This window comes from Lycorma delicatula, chromosome 2, assembly GCF_047948215.1.
Source record: "Lycorma delicatula isolate Av1 chromosome 2, ASM4794821v1, whole genome shotgun sequence".
Taxonomy (NCBI): domain Eukaryota; kingdom Metazoa; phylum Arthropoda; class Insecta; order Hemiptera; family Fulgoridae; genus Lycorma; species Lycorma delicatula.
Genome location: NC_134456.1, coordinates 224616108 through 224635631, shown reverse-complemented (window position 1 = coordinate 224635631; position 19524 = coordinate 224616108). Strand labels below are relative to the sequence as shown.

Below are 19524 nucleotides of genomic sequence, written 5' to 3'. Positions count from 1 at the left end.
AATAGAGTTAAATATATTATGGAAAGAAGAGGATGCAACTAGCTACAGATGGAAGAGAAAAGTAGTGGTTTTTTTCTGACAACACAGTTGTAGGACTGTTAACAAATGTGCCTAAAAAAAATATGACCTTAATTAGGTGAAATCTCGAGATACTGAGGGTGACGTTGCCCTACGCCTCTCCTCTTGGTCTTTTAAGGTGAAAATTTAATGGCATCAATGTCATTTATATGTCATATATAGAAATAATCTGACAAAGTTTGGTCAAAATCAGTCCAGTAGTTCTGGATATATAAGGTGATTTAGAGGGCGACACTGAACACACACTTACTTATATGAACATCTGGAAAATTTCCATCCAGTTTTTTGGGTTCCTTAGGTGTCAAAACTTCAAGATCCAATTAAAACCGGATATGCTCAAATACAATTTTTTTTTTAGTTACTAAGTCTTAAAACCTACAACAACAAAACCAAAAAAAGACACTTTTTTAAGATAAATGTACTGTTTTGATATAAAGTTAAAACTGAATAAGATAGAAAAAACATTATAGTATACTTTATTATAACCGTCAGCTTAGTCTAATGGTTAAACTCGTCATCGCAAAATCAGCTGATTTTCGAAATTGAGATTTCTAAGGTTCAAGTCCTTGAAAAGGCAGTTGCTTTTATATGAATTTGAATACTAGACTATGGATATCGGTGTTCTTTGGTAGTTGGCTTTCAATTAACCACACGTCTCATGATTGGTCACCTCTGTCTGTTAAAGATTACATGTTTACCAGTACATTTACACACACACTGCAACTACATAAGGTCTATGAAGCTGGTAGCAGTAATTGCATTTGACTACACAGATGCGCACCACACACAGACAGACAGACCTAGCAGTAGCTAGAAAACTGATTTCAGGAAAATATGCATTATAATTTCTCCACATAATCACGTTTCCCTGCAACACAGTTTTCATATCATTCAGCTAGCATTGTTATTCCACCATTTAATTTCATTTAAACCAATTAATTTATTTGTCTTTCAGTTACTCATCATTTTCAAACTTCTGCTACAAGCAATTTTTTTAAAGGGAGAAAAAGATGATAGTCTCTAGGTATAAGGTTGGGAAAAAGAAAGAAAGAAAAGGTATAAGGTTGGGATAGTAGAGGATGCAAACATTTCTCAGTGAAATCTGTATAATTCTTGAATTTCTTTTATTATAGTGTGTTAAATGACAACTACTTCTTTGTTATGAACCCATCTTATTGAAACAAATGACACCATTTTTTAACTTTGCCTTTACACATAACATTTGGTCCATTTTTTTTTTTTTGTCTTCAGTCATTTGACTGGTTTGATGCAGCTCTCCAAGATTCCCTATCTAGTGCTAGTCGTTTCATTTCAGTATAAGGAAGGCGCCTCCATTATTGTTGTGTGAAAATGCAGAGAGCCACATTTTCTTGGAAAAAAAAACAGCTGTAGTTTTCAATTGCTTTCAGCTGCGCAGTACTCAGAGGACTGAGTGATGTTGATATGGCCGTTTAAGTCATTGTGACTCACGCCACTAAACAACTACTGAAAGAGCTGCTGCCCTCTTTCAGGAATCATTCCTTAGTCTGGCTCTCAACAGATACCTCTCCAATATGGTTGCACCTTCGGTCCAGCTACTCTGTATCCCTGAGCACTCAAGCCCCCTCACAAACAGCAAGGTCTCATGATTCATAGAGGGGGGTTTGGTCCATAAATATCACAAATGTTTTTGTGCATTTAAGCAGCAGATTTGTTTTTTACTGTTAAGAAATTAATTATTGCTTGAACATCACACTTTACAGAACTATTTATTTTATTACTTATTTCAATTAGGTTATACATAACACTATCATGAATATGATTAGACTATTACTACCAACAGATGATTACAATATGTTGTGCAAGCGCTGTTTTCAAAATATAGAACAGTGGGATAGTTGAAACAGCCCTTACTTTAAATCATGCCACGAATTTATATAAAAATACAACAAAAAAAATTAAAATTATTATAATAAATCATAATGAATGAATAACATTGTATATAATATTAATAATGAACAAATCTAGTATCTAATTAAAATAAAGAAACATTAAAAAAAATAATAACATACCATATTTGGGAAATTAATGTATCACAAACTCAACATTAGTTTAGTGTGTTAACCATAGTAGATAATATTACCAAATAATAATAATAATAGTAATAATAAATAAAGAACAGACAAAGATAAATAAAATAATTACATTTTGAAATAAAATATAGCAGAAAAATTAGAGAGAATCTCAATTCTAATTTATGATAGAATTTATAACATGACAGAATGCTATCTTTCCAAAAAAAAAGGATAGTGTGTGGATTTGCTTGTTTAATGTATGTGCTTACATTTTTATTTTGGCTGCTATTGGTGCAGAGTGGACCACATGGTTTGCTGGGCAGTTGAGCGCAGCATACGAACAATTCATTAGTTCAAACGATTTATACAAAAGATTTATCTAAAATTATATTTGTGTTTAGTGATAAAAAAGGAAAACATTTGGGTTAGAGCTGTGTTAAAAAATCACAACTCAAGAAACAACTTGAAATGTTCAGGATTTTGAAGCTTTTCATTGAAAATGTTTTTGTTATCGTTAGTAAATTTATGAACGTTATTTAGTTACAGTTGGCAAAAACATTTAACAAAATCATGTGTAATGAAACATATACCATGTAACATTTTTGTGGTGGGCAATAGGCCTGCCTTTTTTCTAGTAAGACATAAAAATATTAAAATTTATAAATATCTATATCATATTTTTTATCAACTTCTCTTAGAAAATACAAACTTTTTTATTAAAAATTTCTTATAGACTTGGTTAAAAAAGCAGATTAAACCTGTTCTTTAACACAAAATTTAATAATATTAATAATTAAATGTTTAATCTTTAATTATATTCAATGAGTACTCCAATGCATTATACACATACTTTTAAAATCTACAATCTTATGTGAAACTACAGGCATACAAAATATTATTACTAATGTCATTGCTTATTCAGTAGCAAAATATCAAAATCACTCCTGCCACATCGTCACATCAGCGATACTGAACATATTTCAAAGATTTATATGTCAATACAAAGTAATAGTTCAAAGATGTGTGCTAAAGGTCTTCAATCACAGACTCTCAACACAACAAAATGCTTCTTTAAAAGCACTCAAATTTGTTTATAATTTTTTTACTTATTAATAGCAGGCATAATTACTTTTTCATAAAGATAAAGGTAAAATAATGCTAGACCCGTAATGAAAAATCATCTCCAGGACCAATTGACTGAGAAGCAATCACACTAGTAAACTTAATCTACCAGTTAACTTGTTTAGAAAACCACATTCATTTAAATATATGTATTAACTGCATTGCATTATTGTATCTTAAATGAATTATTCTTCAACCTTAATCAAACTTTGTTTCAAATTTATCACATCACTGAGCTGCAGTAATTAGAGCAAATATGTATTTTTATCAGTTATCAAACAAACCACAAAATATCACTAATACTTTCTTTTACAGAGGAAAATAGAATACTACAATACATTCATCCAGATTATTACATTCACTTATTGGATTATAAATAAAATCATAAATTTATTTTGCAGATAAATTCTGTTTGACAGCTATGCATGCTCAAAGTTTAATAGAAAATTTATAATAATTACCCATGAATGACAAAATTTGTCCACAAAGTGACCATTTCATCCAACATTTTCTTTTCTTTACCAGTAAAACTTCCTCTATTAGGTATATATAATTTTGCAGGAAAGAGATATTGCACTTCATCCCCATGACAAACACCTGCAGAATAAATCAAAAACTTTGGTAACATGTTAAGTTGCATTTATTTATAGATATACATTTTCTACTTAAGACGCTAAATATTATACATTTTTTCTCAGTACACATTTATTTGTTATCACTTTGGTTTGTAAAACAAAAATATTTAGTAAAAGTTTTTATATTCAGGAAAGAAATAAAAATAGCCATTTTTCTTTCACTTGACCTTCTCTTTGCAAACAGTTAAATATTCCTTAATAAATTTGCTTTAATATTCCTTACTAAAACAGCTAATATCATCAATTTACTACAAGTATGGATCTATAGTTTGAAATTTTAATTTATTATACTTAACAATCAAACCGTCTGTAATAAAAATCATATTTTAAACAATCTTCCTCAACTTCTTTTATGCAGCTGTAACACTATTTTTCTGAACAATTTTAAAAGGCTGCAATATTAGCTCTTTTTCTAATGTTATGAAATTTTTTTTTTCTGTACTCAAATATATTCTTCACAAGAATTACAATCACACTATATGACATAATGGCAGGAATAAAAGATTTGATTACTAAAGAGAACTGATTGTAAAAATGGATGCCTGGATTTACTCCCACAGGCACCTAAAACAATAATTTCTAACTGTTTTTTAGAATGTAAAGTCCTCATTCTACTCCATAGGTATAGTTCTTACACTTGCTAGTCCCAAACATTCCTAGCAGTTTGCTAGCCGCAAAGCAAACATTGGCTATCAGATGCGGTAAATATTGATAGTCTCATAAACTAAGATATTGTGGCAGGATATTTGGTCTAAACTACCTAGGTTTTTTTACATATCCAGGTGAAAAGTTATTAAGGAAAAGGAATGACAGAAATTAAAAGGAAGAAAAGATTAGCTACAGAGAAATTACAAGCTTCTCAAAAGACTTGGGTAATTTACCATATTCCCCAGATCTGTGCTAAAATGAAATATAAAATATAAATGTGATACTTCCTTGATCTTAATAATACAGTCAGTACTACATTATAATTTTTTCAAGTTTTTAAGTTTGAAATTATTAATAATTTTTCTTTTAGATTTAAATAAAAGATCAATCTTCTGTACATTCCTAACTAAGGCTGAATTGAGAATTAATTGTTTCATAAATGAATACATTTACTTTAAAATAGCCAGGTTTTAAAAACGTTTTTTTTTTAAATAATAATGTTTCTTAAGTAAAATAAATATTAAGATAAATAACGTATGAATAATATCCAACATATAAATAAAAAAGTATCGCATCAAGCTACTCTCAACTCTAAAAAAGACTTCATTATTTTATAATAATGTTAAAAATTCAGTAACATAATAATGAAAATTTTGTTAAACAATGAGCACTATTTCTGTTTCTAGTTGTAATATAAATATTTGTAACACAAAATAATAAGTTTTCAGTCTATTATAATTATATTATAAGCTCAAAATTATAAATAGATCAAAACGTACAGCAAATTAACCATTATTTAACAACCATACTATAGCAAAATATGTCCCAGTTATTATATCACAGTTCTGCAATACTTGTAACATCTCTGAAATTGCTAACCAGAGAATAGAAGGGTGTAAAGTCAGGTAAAAAATTAAAATTCTGAAGACCTAAGCTATATTCAATAAACTGGTTCCTATATATCAACTAAATTAAACTTCACTAAGTGCCATTTCAGTAATCTTGTTGATATTTACCACAGCAATCAGTGTCATTTAAAAATGATTAAAAAAAATATATAAACTTATTAAATTTCAAAGATTCTTGAGAAGAGGCATAGAGAGTTTTATTGATATACTGAAACAATAATTGTTTATTAAAAAAAAAAAAAAATGTGATATCTGTAAGAAATATCACTTATGATTTCAATTTCAGCTAGGCTAGAGATTATAGAGCACAGCAGAAACTACACCGGAGTTTGCAGGGGCTACTGATTCATAATGAGAATGCAAATACACATTTCAACTTACACATCCAATAGTAGTAAGTGGTAAAGCATACTATCTGCCACTTACATCTAACACATTCACTAATAGGGCCTCTTTTTTTAGTAAATACTTTTCTAATTCATTCTGTTTTGAGTTAATTTTTTAATACCAACATATCATCTGAATCCAACATTTTTCCCTATTATTAAAAAGTAAATTTTATTTTTTTAAGAGCCTACCAGTTTTCTACCACCTCTTCTATTTTTATATTTTCTTCCACTTATACATTAACTTTACAATTAATAAGATTTTACCCCTAGTTTTCTACTAAAATTTGCTTATTTATGTACTTTTCTCCTACCCTGCCTACATTATCTGCTTCACAATAATTTTTAGGACTGGGATTGAGGACTAACAACTTCAACTTAAATTTTTAATAATTCTTTTTTTAAATTTGTCTGTAAGCTATCTCGTTTCCTCAGATTTCTAAAGTTTTGTAAATATACATTTCACAACAGCTAAATTGTAGCCTGAAATGTTTGTTTTTTGAAATTTCAACTGTAATAGCTACACATAGTCTACCTGATCTCTTCTTGTAAATAAAATATCATATGGCTGGGCCCTTTAAATATCATATGGTAACTAATTAATATTTATACAAAAAAAAAGTAAGTAATAGAAATCATTTTGGGATTACAATCTTTGGATCCTTACCTTTGTGTACCTTCTTGTATGATTTTTAAAAGAAAGTGTTTACAATTGTACACAAATAATTACTTCTACTTCTTTCATGCAAAATGCTGGAAGTTCCATCTAGTTCCCACTCTTCTGTATCTTTGAATCTGGCCATACTCTCTTACTACCCTACAGCATATCATTCCAGTCCCCACTAAGTATTTTATTATTTCTAAGTATACGCTTTTGAAAATATTACCGTAATCTTTGTTTCCTCCAGAAAACTTATCAGTAACAGAATGAAGACCTCTATAATCAAACAAATACAAATACGCTGGACCTTCATGAGTTCTTATTATAGATGTAGTACATTGTGTAAACCAACTATCTGTGTACATCTAGAAAAATCATGTAAAAAAAAAAATGTTTAGAATTGAAATTACTTTGTAATGTTTACACTAAGTATTTCTTTTCCACCAAAAAAAAATAAATTTTTAAAAATCCATACAAATGTGTAAATTAAATTTTTGGTATTAAGTGTTGGATTTCTACATTTGGCAAGCTGTGTATATATTAGCTATTGTAACTGAAAGGGGTACTTGATGTGAGACACAAATATTTCTCTAGATCTCCATAACTATTTTGAAAATAACAAGCAGATGCTTAGGCATGGGATGCCAAACTTACAAGGGAAAGAGAGTGGATTGGTTTCCAGTCGATCTAAATACATTTTTAACATCTGTATACCAAGCACACTGAGTTCCAGGGATTTTATTAATGCTTAATTTGGTATTAAGTATTAAGTGACTATATGATAAAATTACTCTCAAAGGTATATTTAATATCTGTTATGCTTCAGTGTTTTGCATGTATCACAAGCCTTAGGACTGGACAGATTATACAAAGCAGCAAATTAATTTATCCCTTCTACATTAATAGAATTCTTAAATTCTTAAATTGTTACTTCTACCCAGCACAGTAAAAGCAAAATAAAAACTTCTTTCACGTAATACTGTAATTTAAAAACTCTAATAGCTAGGCTAAAATGTAATACAAAAAAAGTCACTCAAATTTTTAATTATTCTCTTAAATGCTTCAATAAAATATCATATGGCTGGGTCCTTTGGGGTAACTAATTAATATTTATACAAAAAAAGTAAGTAATAGAAATCATTTTGGGATTACAATCTTTGGATCCTGATATATTTAAAGAACTTAATATTATAGCTCTCTTCAACCTCAATTTATGTTCCTGTAATTTTTCTAGAAAAAATTAATTAATTCAAATATATCAGATTTTTATTCCAAATGAGAAAAAATAAGATACCGCCTTAGTCCAATCTCTTGAGTAGTTATGGCATAAAGCGGGCATTCAAGATATAAAAGTACATGACGTACTACCAATATTAATGGTTTTCATTTAACAAAAATGGGTTAAATTTAGATTAATGATTTATACACAGTAGTGCTTTTCAGTTGGTCAGTAGTAGCTACCGCTACAAAGACAATTTAAGTAAAACACTCTTGACACTACAATAATTACAACTAATTACAATTTGGAATCAGCCGGTAAATGTTTTGCTTCACAGATGTTTTTCCTCACAGAACTGCTTTAAATAGTAACTGTACATACTACTTTTCAGGTAATACTAGAAAAAAGACAGGTCTACAGCTCACTGTCTAAATGTTACATGGTTTATGTTTCATTACACATTATTTTTTAAATTTTTTTTTTCTAATTGTAACTAAATAATAATCATTAATTTAGCGTACTAACAACAATAAAAACCTTTACAATGAAAAACTTCAAAATCCTGAACATTTTTAACTGTTTCTTGAATTGTAATTTTTTAACACAGCTGTAACCCCAATGTTTTCCTTTTTTATCCTCAAAGATCAATAAATTTATAGGCATATTATAGCTCTTATTTAAATATATTAATAAATTTTAAAAATAATAATTAAGGAAACAAAGTTGATACAATTATTCCAGAGAATTTATTCAACACAATCCTTTCGTTAAGCCAAAACTAATTAAAGCCAAGATTAATTGTTAAAAAAATATATATAAGTAATATCCTGCAAACAGCCTCATGCCTCTCCTATTTACTGTATAGGTTACATGCGTTGGTTTTCAAAATAAAAATGGGAGCACATACAGCAAACAAACCAATCCACCACACTTCTTTTTTAGAAACATACTTATATTTTAACAGTCTGGCTAAAAGAATAAAGGAACTAAGAATTTCAAATTTTGTTTTAAATAGAATCAGATATTTATTTTAAACCATGTCCTTTTTTTTTTTTTTTTGTCTTCAGTCATTTGACTGGTTTGATGCAGCTCTCCAAGATTCCCTATCTAGTGCTAGTCGTTTCATTTCAGTATACCCTCTACATCCTACATCCCCAACAATTTGTTTTACATACTCCAAACGTGGCCTGCCTACACAATTTTTCCCTTCTACCTGTCCTTCCAATATTAAAGAGACTATTCCAGGATGCCTTAGTATGTGGCCTATAAGTCTGTTTCTTCTTTTAACTATATTTTTCCAAATGCTACTTTCTTCATCTATTTGCCGCAATACCTCTTCATTTGTCACTTTATCCACCCATCTGATTTTTAACATTCTCCTATAGCACCACATTTCAAAAGCTTCTAATCTTTTCTTCTCAGATACTCCGATCGTCCAAGTTTCACTTCCATATAAAGCGACACTCCAAACATACACTTTCAAAAATCTTTTCCTGACATTTAAATTCATTTTTGATGTAAACAAATTATATTTCTTACTGAAGGCTCGTTTAGCTTGTGCTATTCGGCATTTTATATCGCTCCTGCTTCGTCCATCTTTAGTAATTTTACTTCCCAAATAACAAAATTCTTCTACCTCCATAATCTTTTCTCCTCCTATTTTCACATTCAGTGGTCCATCTTTGTTATTTCTACTACATTTCATTACTTTTGTTTTGTTCTTGTTTATTTTCATGCGATAGTTTTTGCGTAGGACTTCATCTATGCCGTTCATTGTTTCTTCTAAATCCTTTTTACTCTCGGCTAGAATTACTATATCATCAGCAAATCGTAGCATCTTTATCTTTTCACCTTGTACTGTTACTCCGAATCTAAATTGTTCTTTAACATCATTAACTGCTAGTTCCATGTAAAGATTAAAAAGTAACGGAGATAGGGAACATCCTTGTCGGACTCCCTTTCTTATTAGGGCTTCTTTCTTATGTTCTTCAATTGTTATTGTTGCTGTTTGGTTCCTGTACATGTTAGCAATTGTTCTTCTATCTCTGTATTTGAACCCTAATTTTTTTAAAATGCTGAACATTTTATTCCAGTCTACGTTATCGAAAGCCTTTTCTAGGTCTATAAACGCCAAGTATGTTGGTTTGTTTTTCTTTAATCTTCCTTCTACTATTAATCTGAGGCCTAAAATTGCTTCCCTTGTCCCTATACTTTTCCTGAAACCAAATTGGTCTTCTCCTAACACTTCTTCCACTCTCCTCTCAATTCTTCTGTATAAAATTCTAGTTAAGATTTTTGATGCATGACTAGTTAAACTAATTGTTCTGTATTCTTCACATTTATCTGCCCCTGCTTTCTTTGGTATCATAACTATAACACTTTTTTTGAAGTCTGATGGAAATTCCCCATTTTCATAAATATTACACACCAGTTTGTATAATCTATCAATCGCTTCCTCACCTGCACTGCGCAGTAATTCTACAGGTATTCCGTCTATTCCAGGAGCCTTTCTGCCATTTAAATCTTTTAATGCTCTCTTAAATTCAGATCTCAGTATTGTTTCTCCCATTTCATCCTCCTCAACTTCCTCTTCTTCCTCTATAACACCATTTTCTAATTCATTTCCTCCGTATAACTCTTCAATATATTCCACCCATCTATCGACTTTACCTTTTGTATTATATATTGGTGTACCATCTTTGTTTAACACATTATTAGATTTTAATTTATGTACCCCAAAATTTTCCTTAACTTTCCTGTATGCTCCGTCTATTTTACCAATGTTCATTTCTCTTTCCACTTCTGAACACTTTTCTTTAATCCACTCTTCTTTCACCAGTTTGCACTTCCTGTTTATAGCATTTCTTAATTGCCGATAGTTCCTTTTACTTTCTTCATCACTAGCATTCTTATATTTTCTACGTTCATCCATCAGCTGCAATATATCGTCTGAAACCCAAGGTTTTCTACCGGTTCTCTTTATTCCGCCTAAGTTTGCTTCTGCTGATTTAAGAATTTCCTTTTTAACATTCTCCCATTCTTCTTCTACATTTTCTACCTTATCTTTTTTACTCAGACCTCTTGCGATGTCCTCCTCAAAAATCTTCTTTACCTCCTCTTCCTCAAGCTTCTCTAAATTCCACCGATTCATCTGACACCTTTTCTTCAGGTTTTTAAACCCCAATCTACATTTCATTATCACCAAATTATGGTCGCTATCAATGTCTGCTCCAGGGTAAGTTTTGCAGTCAACGAGTTGATTTCTAAATCTTTGCTTAACCATGATATAATCTATCTGATACCTTCCAGTATCGCCTGGCTTTTTCCAAGTGTATATTCTTCTATTATGATTTTTAAATCGGGTGTTGGCAATTACTAAATTATACTTCGTGCAAAATTCTATAAGTCGGTCCCCTCTTTCATTCCTTTTGCCCAGCCCGTATTCACCCACTATATTTCCTTCCTTGCCTTTTCCAATGCTTGCATTCCAATCTCCAACTATTATTAAATTTTCATCTCCTTTTACGTGTTTAATTGCTTCATCAATCTCTTCGTATACACACTCTACCTCATCATCATCATGGGCGCTTGTAGGCATATAAACGTTAACAATCGTTGTCGGTTTAGGTTTTGATTTTATCCTTATTACAATGATTCTATCGCTATGCGTTTTGAAATACTCCACTCTCCTCCCTATCTTCTTGTTCATCACGAAACCTACTCCTGCCTGCCCATTATTTGACGCTGAGTTAATTACTCTAAAATCACCTGACCAAAAGTCGCCTTCCTCTTCCCACCGAACCTCACTAATTCCTACTATATCCACATTCACCCTATCCATTTCCCTTTTTAAATTTTCTAGCCTACCAACCTTTTTTAAGCTTCTAACATTCCACGCTCCGACTCGTAGAATGTTATTTTTTAATTTTCTGGTGACCCCTTCCTTAGTAGTCCCCACCCGGAGATCCGAACGGGGGACTATTTTACCTCCGGAATATTTTACCAAGGAAGGCGCCTCCATTATTGTTATGTGAAAATGCAGAGCCACATTTTCTTGGAAAAAAAAAAGCAGCTGTAGTTTTCCATTGCTTTCAGCTGCGCAGTACTCAGAGGACTGAGTGATGTTGATACGGCCGTTTAAGTCGTCCTGACTCACGCCCCTAACAACTACTGAAAGAGCTGCTGCCCTCTTTCAGGAATCATTCCTTAGTCTGGCTCTCAACAGATACCTCTCCGATATGGTTGCACCTTCGGTCCAGCTACTCTGTATCCCTGAGCACTCAAGCCCCCTCACCAACGGCAAGGTCTCATGATTCATAGAGGAGGCATGTCCTTTTATTAAAAGAATAAAGAGCTGTATTTTCTGAGGGAGTGCTAAAAAAATACTAAATAAAAATCAAAAGAAGAAATTCTGAATGTCATAGTTTCATTTTTTCTAGTGTAGAAATTCTATAGACTTAAAAATAAATAACTTATTTGTTCAAATAATAGTAATAATTTTTACTAATTGGTATAAGTCAATATTTTTGAGACGTTTTCCACATATAAATCAAAAACCTACCTTAAATCATAATAAAACTAATCATGTTTGCCAACAGAATTTGAATTATTGTTTTACATTAGAATATAGACAGGATTATGCCAACCATCCAGGGAGAGATAGCCTAATTAAACAGTTAGTAGTGTGCTTAGGACTTTAGAGTAAACCAAAATAAAACACATTATACAGACTTAAATGTGAAATGTAAGATGTTGCCAGCTGCTGATACAAATTACCTTTTTGTATTTTTAATTCAGTATCGTGTACTATTATTTTTATACGACTGAAACAATTATATCTTGTTTATTCACCAGAATCTATTGTATGAAGAAATGTTTTGAGAAAATGCTGTTAAATATTTAAATCATTAAACTATCTACCTTTTCAATTAAATTACATTTCACAGATCATGAACGTATACCAGAAATCCAAATTTGATTAAAGAATTCTAGTATTTTCTTCCTTGCAATGAAATCTAGCATTCTGATCATTTTATATCGGATGTTGTCTGGACCAGCAGTAGTGCTAGCTATTTTATTCAGAGCATAATTGAATTCTTCCTCAGTAAAATCTTCATTATAATACAGATTGTTCTGAGTATGAAATGATATATCGTTTTCACTTACAGCTTTGTGCTTTTAAAAATTATCATCATAATTTTCCGTTGCACTGACAGCTTCATAGCGACTTGTAAATTTCTCTGAAGGAGAATCAAGGAGCTTTTCTACATCCTTAATTCAGGAAACCTGGAGGACAGATGATCCACCAGACACCCCTTTTATTTAGCTTCATACCTCTGCTGAAGTGATTTGTTCTGTTATCGAGGAGACATATTTCTATTACTTTTTTCAATTAAAATGAATAGACGGTTCTTTTTTTAAAGCCCTTCATTTTTTAAATTTTATTAAACTTTCGTGCATTGGGCTTTCTTAAAAATTTTAAAAGCCATTTTTTTCTTCTTAATAACTCCACACATAGCATCCAACCACCAAGGAACAGGTGGTCGTTGCTTCATCCCTGAGGTTTGAAGGATGTACATTGATGTTGCAGTAGTGATGACATTTGTCACATGTTCAACATCACTATTGATGTTTCCGGTTAGATTTTGAATATGGACATCCATAGTGAAGCTAATCCAGTCAGCTTTGCCAAGAACCCATCTCTTAAGTGTGGAATACATGTAATTTAACATATATATATATGTATTTATTTAATGATACCACGATTTTAAAGTGATCACTTCCATGTAAATCCTCAACTACTTTCTAATGTAATTTAGGCGCTATGGCAGTGCTGGCAAAACCTAGATCAATGCAGGATGAAGAACCATCCTTGGCATTAAAGAAGTTTCCTAAGCCAGTATTTAATAATGCAATATCTGAATTTAATAGGAAACCTTCAACTGATCTACCTGTGGGTTCCAAGCAATTGGATCCCCAAAGAGGAATGTGAGCATTGAAATCCCCCACAAAGATGACAGGGGAGGCAATTGTTCTACTAGTTTATGTAAATTCTCTTTTCTCCAATTGAACTTACGAAGATATGCATTGCATAAAGTTATGTAGACTGGGTGGTGTATGTGTATAGCGACCTGTATGTGTAAGTCAGTACATAAATGAAATTCTTTGAAACTACAACAAATTGCTGAAAAGATGGCAACCCGTCCTCTTTATCTCTGATTAGGCACTTGATTAAGCCTGAATATGTTGTACTCTTTCAATTTCAAAGTGTCATTATTCCTTAAATGTGTCTCTTATAAGAAAATGCATAAAAGATTTAACTCTTTCATTAATAGCTGCAACTGACTCACATTCAACAAACATCCTTTATTTCCTAACTTCTCCATTCTCCTTACCTCTGAAGAAAGGGTGTCCGAAGCCTCAGAGATGTTATCTTCTTCCACATTTGATCATCCCTTCTGATGCCACTGATGGTGGTGGGGAGGAGGTTTTGCAGCCAGCATCGAATTATACCGACCCAGATAGAGCAGAGAGTATTGCATTATAGTCCATGTTTAATGACCTCCCCAAGGAGATTTTAGGAGTGGATAAAATGCTTGCCCTCTCTTCCCTCTCTTCTAGAGGCCTCTATTCTTTTGAAGGCTTCACAACTACTATTACTTTTTTATTTCACCAGTTACTGTAACATTGTCTTTTCGATTCCCTGAATGGGGACTTTCTCTATCTGAACTTCAACTTGTCTCAAATTAGATTGAGACTTTTGTATTTTTCCTTTATTCTCTTTTATACTATTACTAGCTGATGGTTAATGATTCAGATGAGAATTTCTTGACTGTGTCCTGAACTTTTGGAATTTCAGTTTCAGCTTGGGAGAGTGTGGCCCAATTCACCGAGGGCAACTTCAGGGCCAAGAAGTGCAATTTGTATCATTCTGAGCCAAATGCAAACTAGATGGAGCCCATCTCAGACTAAGATAGGGGGATTCAGCACAAAGTAATGTGTAAAACGGTTCCAGGCCGAGTCCTGATTGAAAAGGGGGTGGTTTTAGCCGGTAGTCTGCTGATGGCAGTTTGATAAGACCACCTGTGGGAGCCATCTGTGCGTAAATTGCATTTCCATCTCTCTCCCCCAAAAATTTATGAACTAATAAAATATTATATTTTTTTAGTTTTAAAAAGAATTTTCTTACATCAATTAAATTCTTGAGAACATCCTTATTTATTTTGTTTTCTCCAAAATAGAATTTTCTTACATTTCTGGCAATTTCAACAGGATTTTTGGCAGTGTCATCAATCATTAATGTTATTGGACCAATTTTATCAAAATTTTCATCTAATTGTGATAAACGTAATTCTTCTCCCCCTGTCGTGTGAAATACTGCAAAAAATACAAATTGCATGCTACATACTCCATCAACAGTAGTAGAAAAATTTATTAAAAGTAAAAGTAAACTAAAATTAAAATTAAATAAAGTAAATTGTCTTATCTATAATAATCTTTTTTCCCATGATGATGATGAGATAGAGTGTGTATATGAAGAAATTGAACACATAAAAGAAGATGAAAATTTAATAATAGTTGGAGATTGGAATGCAAGCATCAGAAAAGGCAAGGAAGGAAATATTGTGGGTGAATATAGGCTGGGCAAAAGGAAAGAAAGAGGGGACCAACTTATTGAATTTTGCATTAAGTATAATTTAGTAATTGCCAACACCCAATTTAAAAGTCATAATAGAAGAATACATACATGGATAAAGTCAGGTGATACTGCAAGGTTTAAGATAGGTTATATCATGGTTAAACAAAGATTTAGAAATCAACTGGTTGACTGCAAAGCATATCCAGGAGCAGACACTGATAGTGACCATAATTTAGTGACAATGAAATGTAGAATGGGATTTAAAAACCTGAAGAAAAGTTATCAGATAAATCGGTAGAAGTTAGAGAAGCTTGAGGAAGAGGAGTTAAAGAAGATTTTTGAGGAGGACATTGCAAGAGGTCTGAGTAAGAGATACGATAGAAAATATAGAAGAAGAATGGGAGAATGTTAAAAAGGAAATTCTTAAATCAGTAGAAGCAAACTTAGGTGGAACAAAGAGAACTAGTAGAAAACTCTGGATGTCAGAGAATATATTGCAGCTGATGGATGAACGTAAAGTATAAAAATGCTAGTGATAAGAAGGTAAAAGGAACTATTGACAATTAAGAAATACTATAAACAGAAAGTGAAAATTAGCAAAAGAAGATTGGATTAAAGAAAAGAGTTCAGAAGTGAAAAGAGAAATGAATGTTGGAGCGTACAGGAAAGTTAAGGAAAATTTTTGGGTACACAAATTAAAATCTAATATGTGTTTAAACAAAGATGGTACACCGATTTATAGTACGAAAGGAAAAGTTGATTGGTGGGTGGAATATATTGAAGAGTTATACGGAGTAAATGAATTAGAAAATGGTATTATAGAGGAAGAAAAGGAAGTCAAAGAGGATGAAAGGAAGAAACAATATGAGATCTGAATTTAACAGAGCATTAAAAGATTTGAATGGCAGAAAGGCTTCTGGGATAGATGGGGTACCTGCAGAATTACCGCACAGTGCAAGTGAGGAAGCGATAGATACATTATACAAACTGGTGTGTAATATTTACAAAATAGGGGAAGTTCCATCAGACTTCAAAAAAAGTGTTATTGTCTTGATACCAAAGAAAACAGCAGCAGATAAGTATGAAGAATGCAGAACATTTAGTTTAACTAGTCATGCATCAAAAATCTTAACTAGAATTCTGTACAGAACTGAGAGGAGAGTGGAAGAACTAGGAGAAGACTAATTTGGTTTCAGGAAAAGTATAGGGATGAGGAAAGCAATTTTAGCACTCCGATTAATAGTGGAAGTTAGATTGAAGAAAAACAAACCAACGTACATGACATTTACAGACTTAGAAAAGGCATTTGATAACATACATTGGAATAAAATGTTCAGCATTTCAAAAAATTTAGGCTTCAAGTATATAGCTAGAAGAACAATTTCTTACATTTACAGGAATCAAACTGCAATGCAATAATTGACGAACAAAAGAAAGAAGCCATATAAAAAAGGAAGTTCAACAAGGATGTTCCCTATCCCTCTTACTTTTTAATCTTTACATAGAACTAGTAGTTAATAATGTTAAAGAACAATTTAGATTCATAGTAACATTGCAAGGTGAAAAGATAAAGATGCTACAATTTGCTGATGATATAATAATTCTAACTGAGAGTAAAAAAGAAGAAACAATGAATGCTATGGATGAAGAACTACCGCATGAAAATAAACAAGAACAAACCGAAAGTAATAAAATGTAGTAGAAATAATATAGATGGACCACTGAATATTAAAAGGAAGAGAAAAGATTATGGAGGTAGAAGAATTTTGTTATTTGGCAAGTAGAATTATTAAAGATAGACGAAGAATGAGCAATATAAAATGCCAAATAGCACAGGCGAGATGAGCTTTCAGTCAGAAACATAATTTACTTACATCAAAAATTAATTTAAATGTCAGGAAAACATTTTTGAACGTATATGTTTGGAGTGTAATTTTATGTATACGGAAGTGAAGCTTGGATGATTGGAGTACCTGAGAAGAAAAGACTAGAAGCTTTTGAAATGTGGTGCTATAGGAGAATGTTAAAAATCAGATGGGTGGATAAAGTGACAAATGAAGAGGTGTTGTGGCAAATTGATGAAGACAGTAGCATTAGAAAAAATATTGTTAAAAGAAGGCAGACTTGTAGGCTACATATTAAGGCATCCTGGAATAGTCGCTTTGATACTGGAAGGACAGGGAGATGGAAAAAATTGTGCAGGCAAGCAACATTTGGAATATGTAAAACAAATTGTTAGGGATTTAGGATGTAGAGGGTATACCAAAATGAAATGACGGACACTAGACAAGGAATCTTGGAGAACTGAATCAAACCAGTAAAATGACTGAAGAAAAAAAATTCTAAATGTCCCTCTGCATGACGGTGAATAGTCCTACTCGGCAGTTCTCATAAAGTCTCTTCTTGAGCAGTTCAAGTGGAACTCTCAAAAAACCCACTGAACGTACATTACCATGATAAAGGTTTGGATGGCTATCCAACATTTCTTCAAACTTATGATGGGATTAATAACTTGCTGGATACTTAGACACCAGTGTAATCTAATTCACATCTTCAAAACCTACTGCTACAATACAATAAATGCCTGAATAGGTGGCTACTTCTTAAAAATGTTATCTTTATTAATACAGATAATTTTGTATACAATAAAATCTTTTTAGCCACAATAACGTTTAAGTAAAGATATTTTTTATTTTGTTGTCACAAATAAGCTGTTTTTTCCATGCTTTATCCAGAACTTTTTGTTATTCCACAGTAAGGGTATTTATGTTCTTATATAAGTCTTGAATTTTTTCAGGAACAGAAAATGGTTTAAAACCATTTACAAAAATAAAATTTTAAAAATAAATAGCCTTTCAATCATTAAACAATCATCATCAGCAGATAAAGGGAAATTACCAAAAGTAAAAAATAGATTTAAAATTTAAAAAACATCCTTAAAAAATAAATAAATATTAAAAGTTATTAACAAAATAGATTAACAATTAAAAGAAAATATCAATACCCAGCAATCCTATAATCAGAGCATTTCAATGTTTAAAAAAGTAAAAAACTAGTTTAAAAGATAATCCCCTAATGGTATCACTTAAATGAAAAATGTCATTCTCAGAATCAGAACTAATTGATTTCTTTCTTAACACTATTTTCAATGTACATTAGATGTTATAACCAAAATAAATGGGTATGGTTAATCCATGCAATTGATTTGTGAAAACGGCACAGCTATGCTCAAAAGCAAGTATCATAAGCTAAGATTGTGAGGACTCTTTTCATTGTAACTACTGGCTAACAGTGAATATTGTTATACTCAAAGATCACAATTCTGATTTTTGTGTCTCAGGTACTTTACATACATCACAGTCTTAAGAGAGACTGGCTAAAGCAACAAATTACATTGTACGGTAACATATAACTTATGCACATAGTGAGCCCTCATAATCTTGGATTGTATGATAATAATAAATTTGAATTTATAACAATTTCCCATGTCTGTTCTGACTAGAATGCCAGAAACAAGTTACAGTTTTCCATATCTGGAACAATCCCAGCTTACATTAATTTTGGATGTGAAAGACTGTGAGTTTGTATGCATAATCGCCTCATATTTTTTCAATGATTGTAAGATATTGACTGAATTGTGTAATAATATTTTCTAAACCTTCAAATATGCTTTCTGAGATGGAAAAAATTAGTCGCTACTAATAACCTTTGTTTTAATGCACCTCAGCAAAATATTATCTAGGCTTTGTATAATGTTTATGCTAGTTCTAAACATCAAATCAACCTTTAGTCATTTATAATTACTTTACATATAGTAGTTATTTATGCTTAAATGGTCTAAAACATCATCCAAAAAAAAAGCACTTCTTATAAAATTGCTAACCAAGTGCAAAACATGTCTACTGAATTACATAAATTCTTAAACTTACGTGCTGCTCTCAGTGCCCCTTCATCTTTTGTTATGCCAGTCATCATTGGAATAGTTGTTTTAACAGTATGAGGATCCACAGTTAAAAATGCACCTTCAATGCCTTTTGGTTCTACTACTGGGGTAAAAACAATTATTGGATCCACTTCCCACTCCTAATTTTGCAAAAGGAAATATAGGATTAATTATACACAAAATTATGAATCAAAATCTAATGTTTATTTAATATAAAGTACGAGTAATTAA

The 19524-nt window shown here is 31.5% G+C and overlaps 1 protein-coding gene across 4 annotated transcripts in view; it reads right to left on the bottom strand.

Annotated features, from left to right (window-relative positions):
* LOC142319699 (esterase FE4-like) overlaps positions 1–19524 on the bottom strand; it is a 79623-nt gene that overhangs the window by 4202 nt on the left and 55897 nt on the right. For 2 of the 4 annotated variants that reach the window (XM_075357269.1, XM_075357268.1), the window contains exons 6-9: positions 19280–19433; positions 14901–15088; positions 6719–6857; positions 3716–3851 (exon numbers count right to left, since the gene is read on the bottom strand). In XM_075357269.1, coding sequence (XP_075213384.1) covers positions 3716–3851; positions 6719–6857; positions 14901–15088; positions 19280–19433 — 617 coding nt within the window. The remainder of the gene's footprint in view (positions 1–3715; positions 3852–6718; positions 6858–14900; positions 15089–19279; positions 19434–19524) is intronic. The other 2 variants (XM_075357271.1, XM_075357272.1) reach the window with 2 other exon arrangements.